The sequence below is a fragment of the Piliocolobus tephrosceles genome, chromosome 6, assembly GCF_002776525.5.
Source record: "Piliocolobus tephrosceles isolate RC106 chromosome 6, ASM277652v3, whole genome shotgun sequence".
NCBI classification, from domain to species: Eukaryota; Metazoa; Chordata; class Mammalia; order Primates; family Cercopithecidae; genus Piliocolobus; species Piliocolobus tephrosceles.
Genome location: NC_045439.1, coordinates 2,917,688 through 2,927,397, shown reverse-complemented (window position 1 = coordinate 2,927,397; position 9,710 = coordinate 2,917,688). Strand labels below are relative to the sequence as shown.

General features: G+C 50.5%; 1 protein-coding gene across 1 annotated transcript in view; it reads right to left on the bottom strand.

Moving 5' to 3' along the window:
* LOC111538319 (serine/threonine-protein kinase MRCK beta) overlaps positions 1 to 9,710 on the bottom strand; it is an 84,334-nt gene that overhangs the window by 24,170 nt on the left and 50,454 nt on the right. Inside the window, exon 5 of the mRNA XM_026447497.2 lies at positions 7,468 to 7,616. Coding sequence (XP_026303282.2) covers positions 7,468 to 7,616 — 149 coding nt within the window. The remainder of the gene's footprint in view (positions 1 to 7,467; positions 7,617 to 9,710) is intronic.

Sequence of the window (9,710 nt, the reverse complement as noted above, 5' to 3'; positions counted from 1 at the left end):
TGCAGTGAGCTGAGATCTGGCCACTGCAAGCTCCGCCTCCCGGGTTTACGCCATTCTCCTACCTCAGCCTCCGGAGTAGCTGGGACTACAGGCGCCGCCACCTCGCCCGGCTAGTTTTTTTTTAATTTTTTTAGTAGAGACAGGGTTTCACCGTGTTAGCCAGGATGGTCTCGATCTCCTGACCTCGTGATCTGCCCGCCTCGGCCTCCCAAAGTGCTGGGATTACAGGCTTGAGCCACCGCGCCCGGCCGAATACACATGTAATATGATTCCATATATACAGTATTTTAAAACAGGCAAAGCTGATTCACGCTTTCAGAGCCTCACTGTCTAACACGGTAGCCCCTAGCCACACAGGATTATTCAAACTCAAATTAATGTAAATTACATAAAATACAGAATTCAGTTCTTCTGTTGCACCAGCCATGTTTCGAGTGCTCATGAGCCACATGTGGCTGGGGGTACCATGCTGAACAATGCAGATCTAGAACATTCTGTCAGTGGAAAGTTCTGCATAGCACTGTGGGGGATGAGTGGTGGTGACCTCTGGGGAGCGAGTACATTAGAATTCAAAAACAATTTTTGTCTCACATTACTTTAGCAGCTTTGACTGACACAAAATCTTTAAGTCTGAAAGTAAAAAAAAATCAAAATGAAAGCATCTGCTCAATATATATATACACACATATACGTGTGTGCGTGTGTACATACATATATATATATATATATATATATTTTTTTTTTTTGAGACAGAGCCTCACTCTGTCACCCAGGCTGGAGTGCAGTGACACAATCCCAGCTCACTGCAACCTCCGACTCCCTGGGTTTTCAGGCGATTCTCATACCTCAGCCTCCCTTGTAGCTGGGATTACAGGCGTGCGCTACCACGCCCAGCTAGTTTTTTGTATTTTTAGTAGAGAAGGGGTTTTGCCATGTTGGCAAGGCCGGTCTTGAACTTGTGAGCTGAAGCAATCCACTCACCTCAGCCTCCCAAAGTGCTGGGATTACGGGCGTGAGCCACCGTGCCTGGCCCATCTGCTGAACATATTATTTTCATTAATAAAAATCCTCTTTTCTTGGAAGTGTCTACTATACTTATTTAAATACATCTCAATTAAATTTGCTTCAGAGGAACAAATTCTTCTTTATACGTTATATATACTACGTTCACTTCCCAACAGACTCCACCAGTGTTGGGAAGAAAGGCAGGTATCTGCCTCCTTCCAGGTATGGCAGCTCTGAAGACCACGTGCTGAGGGCGTGCTGACGCTGCACCTGATGCTGCAGGTGGGTTCTCAATGAGCCGCTCCACATGGGATGCGAGGCTTCTGGCCAAGAGCACGTCCATTAACAGCACTTTTGGGGACATCTAATAGACTCTCCCACATCCACGAGTTTTTCTGCAATCCTTTCTCATGAAAAAAGAGGGCAAGGCAGAAAGAGAGAGGGAGAGTTGGAAAGATAAGAGGATGGAAGGATGGAGGAAGGGAGTGGAAATAAAGACCAACACTCCTGGAAGCAGAAGCAGACCCAACCCCTCCTCCTGCCCTCCCCATGACCAGGGTGCTCAGAGGTGCTCACTCGAACTCACAAACCTTTCACCATGGCCTCCGGCCTCCACTCCCTTTTGTGAGCCGCCCATGTAAATAAAAGAGGACCAGTTTTATGACAAGGAAGACTTGAAGCAACGCATACGGGACCAAGTATGAAGAGAAGCTCAAGGAGGTTCTGCAACAAGTGCTGTAACTGGCTGCCAGGAAGAAACGGATTAAAGACAAGGACAATGAGACTACTTTATTTAGATTGGAACAAACTGGTTCTTCTCCCCAAAAATCTCATCATCTGGGCTTCACTTTCATGGTTTGGGAATGGAAGGCAGGACAATTCACAGAGAAATAGAGAAATGATTACACAGGAAAATGTTTAAGGCAAATAACCATAATTTCACATACACACAAATGTCCCAAGTGGCCTGAGACAGGCTAGGAAGACACAGAAGAGAGTAAGGAGGCCCGGAGACACGCCACAACAGGTGTTCTATGGACCGAGTTAGCAGAAATACAACAACCAGAGTCCAGGCTAAACAGGACGTGGCTGCCAGGAATTCCCTAAAAAATAGGGATGTTTTTCCAGGGGCCACCCCAGGACCACCAACACCAGTACACTCTGAGAAGACAGGCCGAGGAGGGGTCTCAGGAAGGCCACCTTCCTTGTGTACCTTCCAGGGGCCTTCAACTGCTGGCCATTTGCACGCTCTGGGGGTCATCTGTGCAGTGTAATTCTGTATTTAAAACATGTGGTGGTGGTTGATTTTATTTTTTTTTAAGTGAACTTGCTGTTTGTGTGAGGAAAGCTCTCCTGGCAGAAGAGCACTGGAGGTTCAAGGCAAGGGCTGGCCTATGGCTCCCAACCACCAAGGCCTTTAGATGGGCAGGTGGTCCCCAGGCCAACTGAGAGAGCTGATGGTCCCCATGGACCACTGTGCTGGGACTGCCTGTGTCGATTCTCTGCTAAAACCAGGGAGCAGTGGCATCTTCAGGGGAGAGTCAGGCACAGGGCTAAGCAGCAGCTCCAGGCTTCCCAAGTGCCTTTTTTCCCAGCTGCTGAGATTCCGGCTAACATCAGTGGCATCCAGCAGGTGGGGGTGGAAGAGCCATGGTGAACCGCAGGCTTTATTTCTCCCTTCCAGCTCTTCCTCTGACACACTGAAAAGGGAGGCTGCTTCTGTCCCTCACCGTCCCATTTCTGAGTGATGTCAACTCCTGCTTCCAACCATTCCCCTTGTGGAGCTTCCAGCTGCAAAACCAACAGAAGTCTGATTCCCACAGCAGGTGCGCCTCAGCCTCCAGAGCACACAGTCCCCCACCTGGGGAGTGGCTCCAGAGCCACTCTGACCACCAGATCTTCTCTCCGAGGTTTTTTTTTTTTTTTTTGCCAGATTTCCTCTACTTCATCTTCTGCCTCTTCCACTGAACCTTTTACTTTAGCTTTTATTTTCCAAGACTTTTTGTTTTCTACATACTCTTTTTCTTAAAATTTGTACTCTTCTGATTTGGTTCACACATCACACTCTCTGCTCTCTCTTTGGGGATGTGATGTTCTTTTTTTTTTTTTTTTTTGAGACAGAGTTTCGCTCTTGTTGCCCAGGCTGGAGTGCAATGGCATGATCTCGGCTCACTGCAAACTCCACTTTGTGGGTTCAAGTGATTTTCCCGCCCCAGCCTCCTGAGTAGCTGGGAGTACAGGTGCTCATCACTAAGCCTGGCTAATTTTTTGTATTTTTAGTAGAGACAGGGTTTTACCATGTTGGCCAGGCAGGTCTTGAACTCCTGACCTCAGGTGATCCACCTGCCTTGGCCTCCCAAAGTCCTGGGATTACAGGCGTGAGCCAGTGTGTCTGGCCAATGTTCTCTCTCTTTGAAACCCTTTGTGTCATTCGTGATCTCTGCCTTTCCTGCTATCACCAGGGGCTGACCTCTCAGGAGGAGCTGTACACACCTGTGAGGCGCACACGCTGGGTCCTGGTCTCCCATGATTTCCTCACCCAGAAAGCTTTTGGGGTCCAGCTGCAGAAGCCAGGCAGCAGCTGTGAAAGCTGCAGACCCCCGCCTGGCGGGATGGAATCCCCGCAGCACCTAACCAACCACAGGAAGGGGCCCAAGCGGCAGCGCAGTGGCACAGGCTCCAAACCACAGTTACATCGGCCAGCGGCACCACTCTGGCGCCAATGACATTTCTTTCTGACCCTACCAAATGTTCACAATGTCCCCACCTGAGACTAGGGTAAGACAGGCCTCCTAGAAACATCTCTATTTTTAGATTGCATCTGGGCACTCAGTCTCAATAATTTGGGGGGAAAAATAAAGTTTTTAAAATTACATATTTTGATGTCTACTATGCCTGGAGGTCAGATGACTGAGCAAAGCTTCTACACAGCCAATTAAGAGAATGAGGATGGCTCCCGCCTGTAATCCCAGAACTTTGGGAGGCTGAGGCGGGCGGATCACGAGGTCAGGAGATCGAGACCATCCTAGCTAATACAGTGAAAGAAACCCTGTCTCTACTAAAAACACAAAAAAGTAGCCGGGCACGGTGGCAGGTGCCTGTAGTCCCAGTTACTCTGGAGGCTGAGGCAGGAGAATGGCGTGAACCCGGGAGGCGGAGCTTGCAGTGAGCCAAGATCGCGCCACTGCACTCCAGCCTGGGCGACAGAGCGAGACTCCGTCTCAAAAATAAAAAGAAAGGAATGAGGAGAACGCTTTCTATTTAGGGGTAGAAAACAATTAAAAAGGTGGTCAAACTAATTTCCCTGGAGATCTGTGATTAATACAAAGACACTTATTTCTCTATTGTGAATTAAGTTCTACCAAGAAGAGAGCATAAATCTAACTGTTAAAAGCTATACTAACTTATAGGCCAGGCGCAGTGGCTCATGCCTGTAATCCCAGCACCTTGGGAGGCTGAGGTGGGTGGATCACCTGAGGTCGGGAGTCCTAGACCAGCTTGACCAACATGGAGAAACCCCGTCTCTACTAAAAATACAAAATTAACCGGGCATGGTGGTGCATGCCTGTAATCCCAGCTACTCGGGAGGCTGAGGCAGGAGAGCTGCTTGAACCTGGGAGGTGGAGACTGCGGTGAGCCGAGATCGCGCCATTGCACTCCAGCCTGGTTAACAAGAGTGAGACTCCATCTCAATCAATCAATAAAACCTTATACTAACTTATAAAAGCAGGCATAACTATGTTAAGAAATATATGTTTTAAAAAGAAAGAAAGAGAAGCAATGTCCACAATCTCATTGCACTAAACAAGTGTCTGTTCTTTCAGGACAGTTCCCTGTGCACTGGGAGGTGTGAGCCATCAGCAGTGTAGCTGAGGCGAGGTGCCCAGCTCTCTAGCCTCAACTTCCTCCTCCAGCAACGAGGCAGCACTCCAGCAAGATGGAAGAGCTATAACTCAGCGGCGCCCTCGCTCCCCACACAGGAGGGGCTGTGTCTGCTTGGGAAAGCCTCCTGATCACCACGGAGGGGGCCCGAGCACAGGCCCACAGCTCAGAACACAAAGCCATGGAGACCACAATGGCCTCCCACCTATCAAGAGCAGCCCCAAGGTGGAAGGCACAGGCACATGTGATGTCTGCAAAGTTCCAAAGGGAAAGTGGTTTACAACCAAAAACTCCACACTGGATAAAGCACCAGTCACGGACACACACGGAATAAAGACACTGATCTCAAAAAACGATCTCATATACCCCATTCCAGATACCACCGAAGGACATGCACTACCAAGCCAAACTAAAAGCCAAGAAAAAGAAAAATGAATGACTTGTAAAACCAGGGAGCCAATCCCAGAAAGGGAGAGGGAATCTCTGCACTTGAAAAGCCATCTCAGAATGAGTGTAGCACAGAACAAACAAGGAGCCAACGCGGAAGAGAGGAGGGGAATGATGGAAGGGACAGCGCCAAAGAAAACCAGACCGAGACTACCCGATGCATGTCCAGGTACGGAGCTTCACAACATGGCCATAATATCTGGGGACAAATTAGTGACAGCTACAAAGAAAAACTAACAAAAAGCAAGGCAATTATCAACTCCAGAGAAAGCAAAAGTTTATGTAAGTGTAGCTCTCAACTACAATCCTGCTGTCATAGTTACACAGTCATAGTACTATCAACACCAAACGCTGACTGAACCATAGCTAAAAGCATGGCTTTTAACCATACTAATCAGGATGATGTGGGGCCGGGCGAGGTGGCTCACGCCTGTAATCCCAGCACATTGGGAGGCTGAGGTGGGTGGATCACTTGAGGTCAGGAATTCAAGACCAGCCTGGCCAAAGTGGCAAAATCTCATCTCTACTAAAAATGCAAAAAAATTAGGCTGGGCGCAGTGGCTCATGCCTGTAATCCCAGCACTTTGGGAGGCTGAGGCGGGTGGATCACGAGGTCAGGAGATCAAGACCAGCCTGGCCAACATGGTGAAACACCATCTCTACTAAAAGATACAAAAAATTAGCTGGGCGTGGTGGTGGGCTCCTGTAGTACCAGTGACTCAGGAGGCTGAGGCAGGAGAATGGCGGGAACCTGGGAGGCGGAGCTTGCAGTGAGCCGAGATGGCGCCCCTGTACTCCAGCCTGGGCAACAGAGCAAGACTCCGTCTCAAAAAAAAAAAAATTAGCCGGGCGTGGTGTTGGGCACCTGTAGTCCCAGCTACTCAGGAGCCTGAGGCAGGAGAATCTCTTGAACCCAGGAGGCAGAGGCTACAGTGAGTGAAATCACGCTACTACACTGCAGCCTGGGCGGCAGAGCAAGACTCCATCCTAAAAATATATCAAAATCAAAATAAAAAGGACGATGTGGGAGAAGGAAAGAGAGTTTGGAAGTATATGTGGGAGAGATAGGTGACAGAGAGAAAGAGGTAATTACGTAAAAGAGTTACAATTTCAATTTAATAGATGTGATCTAAAGCCAAAAAAGAAAAGAAAGAAATTAGCAATATAAACCTGTGACTTAAGACACATGAAGGTAGATGCTGGAAAAATAATTTTACAAGTTTACAATAGTTATCTGACCAACTATAATCAGTGGGGCCAGGGCTGGGCTTGGTTTTGGTTGGAGGCTCTATAGAACTGTTTGACTTCTTAAACCTATTACCGTAAAATTATCTTGTAATAAACACACAAGTAAAACTAGTTTTTAAAAACAAAAACCAAAACAAACCACAGGACTGAATCTTTTGAGTCTCACGACAAGAGGGAGGCGAAGACGTGGACTCAGTGGCTGAGTCACTAGGGAGCTGCCCTCCCAGCCGAGAAGGGAGAGGGGGCCCCGGAGAGCAGGAGACGGAGCTGCTTCAGGCTTCTGCCCCACACGCTCTCTCAGCTCAAGTCCTGCATGTCGTAGTAACGGGAGCCTCTTCCTCAAGCCCATCTTTCCTTTGTGTTTCCTGGGGCCCTTCAGGGGTCAGCACGGCACAGAGAAGAGCAGAGTTGAGAAAGACGTGGAGACAGAGGGCCCCAGGCCCCACACGAGGCATTTCAGGGTGGTAGAGACAGAGGACCCCGAGCCCCACGTGAGTCCCAGGGAGCACAGGCATTTTGGGGGGGTATCGGGCGGTAGAGACAGAGGACCCCGAGCCCCACATGAGTCCCAGGGAGCACAGGCATTTCAGGGATGGGGGGTCTCAGGCGGGGAGAGGTTGAGTCAACGTCAAATAAATGTCAAAAGACACAGTGGCTTCAGCTGACAGGAGTTAGACCATCACAACTGCAACAATGAGAGCTGGGATCCACTGGGTGCTGGGGCTGGAAGACGGTGATGTGGGCAAATCAGTCTGTGCTGCGGCAGCTCAATGTGGGGACTCGCGACCTACATGGCTTCCTGGGGTGGCCTGGACTTGGGAGCTCTGAAAGGATTATTTTAACAATTAAACGTGGTTTCCATAAAATATATCAGAAGCTGGTTACCTGTGCACATAATGAAGCTGATGAATGGAGTCAATGGCCAGCACCATTTCACCAATGTAGAACCTCGCCATATCTTCTGGAAGCTTGTCTTCAAATTTGCTGAGCAGGGTCAGTAAATCACCACCCACATAGTAATCCATGACTAAGTACTACAAATTGCAAAGAGAAGGGGAGAGAATACCACATTTAGTCACCACCAAACCTGACAATTAAAGGCCAGCCTTTCATGGCGAGGTTCTCAGGCTCCACGTCTGGCTCGTGGCATCTCAGGCTGCTCTTCTGTCACCCGCGACCCTCCTTCTGGAAGGCTTCTGCCCCACACGCTCTCTCAGCGTCCACGATGCCGCCATCTTCAGGTATGCACATGGCAGAGAGCAGACTTCAGTAAGTGATGTATTTAATCAATGGGAGGAGTGATGAAAGGGTTTGATGTTGGAGAGGGCACTCTAAAAGCTAGTGACCCAAAGCAGAAGCACAGTTAATAGCCCATCAATCCTATATGGGTTTAAAAATAATTCTCCAGGCCCTCATGTTACGGACCAGACCACAGAAGGGAGGCGAAGTATCTAATATCACACACGGTATCAGCAGTTCTTATTGGAAAGATGATATCATAAAAGAGCCAAAAAATAATTACTTACAGGTTCACTCCAACAGAAACCTCAGAAAAGCTCCTGCTTAAGTAGAAATTGGAGTAATGGAAGAAAAAACATCTGCTAACAGGGTCGAACCCATCACTTCCCTGCTAGTTCCCTCCCCACCGGGCCAGCCATGTGCTCGGAGTGGGCGACCCCGAGGTGAGCCTGTGTGGAGCTCTGCCTGAGGACAGCCTGTCTCTTGCAGCACTTAGAAAGTTCAGACCACAAAGCCCACAGTCTGTGGAGGCCCCAGTGGGGAGATCTCACAGGTCAGAGAGGCCCAGGACAGGCAAGACCATCACAGCCAGAGTCAGGGTGGCAGCCAATACCTCCATCTCTGGGGCCACCGTGCCTCAGGGACTGCTGGGGAAGCACGTGGCCTGCACCTCACAGGAGCTGCCTTCCTTGGTGCAAATTTCCTGTGATGGGATGGATGCTCTGGTCTGGACAGCTAGCTTTTAACCAACCCACACAGGGAGGAAACGCCCTGTTATCAGTTGGGGCAGTGACCCTGTAGTATTTATTGAGAACCCAATCATATCAGCTTCTGTCACCATGAAGGCCTACGCTCGGGCCCAGGCTGTGAGACGCAGGCCAGTGCTGTCCTGTTCACGCTCCCACCTACCCTAGCCTCCGGCACCAAGACCCCATCAACATGGGAGGCTTGGGGATGGGCCCAGGGTCGCCCAGCAGGCAAGGACAGAGCAAAGACCTGGGCCCAACAGTCAGACTCCACGCCCATCACATCCAACCAGATTGCGTGTCTCCAAAGGAAGGGAAGCGCCACACCGGTGGGCTTGTCTGAGAAAGGGAGGGGCCCAGCTAGATCAGAGGAAATGACAGAAGCCTTCATTTTAGGTCCTTGCTCTCAAAAGAATCTTTACCAGCAAACTCATCCCTTCCAAGCCTCTCCACAGCTGTCCCGCCCTGTGGAGCCTTCCTCAAGCCGCCACCGAGGGCAGCCTCAGCCTCCCTGCCCTGGCTCAGGCACTGCCTGTCCTTCCCCGCCGAGTTTTTCAGTTTGTTCATTTGCTTGTGGACCCTCACCGTGGCCCTGTTGGCCCCTCTGGCAACGGGGGCACTGGCATGCACGAGACAGCAAGGTCCCTGGCTCAGCGGAGCTCACACCGGGGGCGGGAGAGACTGTGGTCAGCACAGAGAGCAGGCAGTGGTGAGTGCCAGCCGACCGCAGGTCCCCTGGTGAGGTGGCCTGGCCAGAGGCTGCCAAGCAAAGGCCTGAGGAGAGCCGGGGTTGTGCTCCAGATGAAGGGGTGCGTGCAAAGCAACTAGGAGGAAAGTGGCAGTGGCACGCTGGAGCCTGCCAAATGGGGAGGGCCGACCACAGTGGGGGCTGCAGCCCTGCTCTCAGAGCAGTGAGTGGGTGATGTTCCCCAACTACGTTCAGAAGCCCAGGCATGGAGGTGCCGCTGTGTGCGGAGGGCAATGGAGAGAGGCATTGCAGGCATTCCAGAGCGAGACGCGCCGGGGCTGACAGACACACAGGGGCCAGGGAGATGCAGTGAACGAAGGGTGAAGGGCCAGGCCCTCGGGCCCGTGAAGAAAGCCGCTGAGCCCCGGCCGTGTCCACGTCTGCCTAGAACTCTA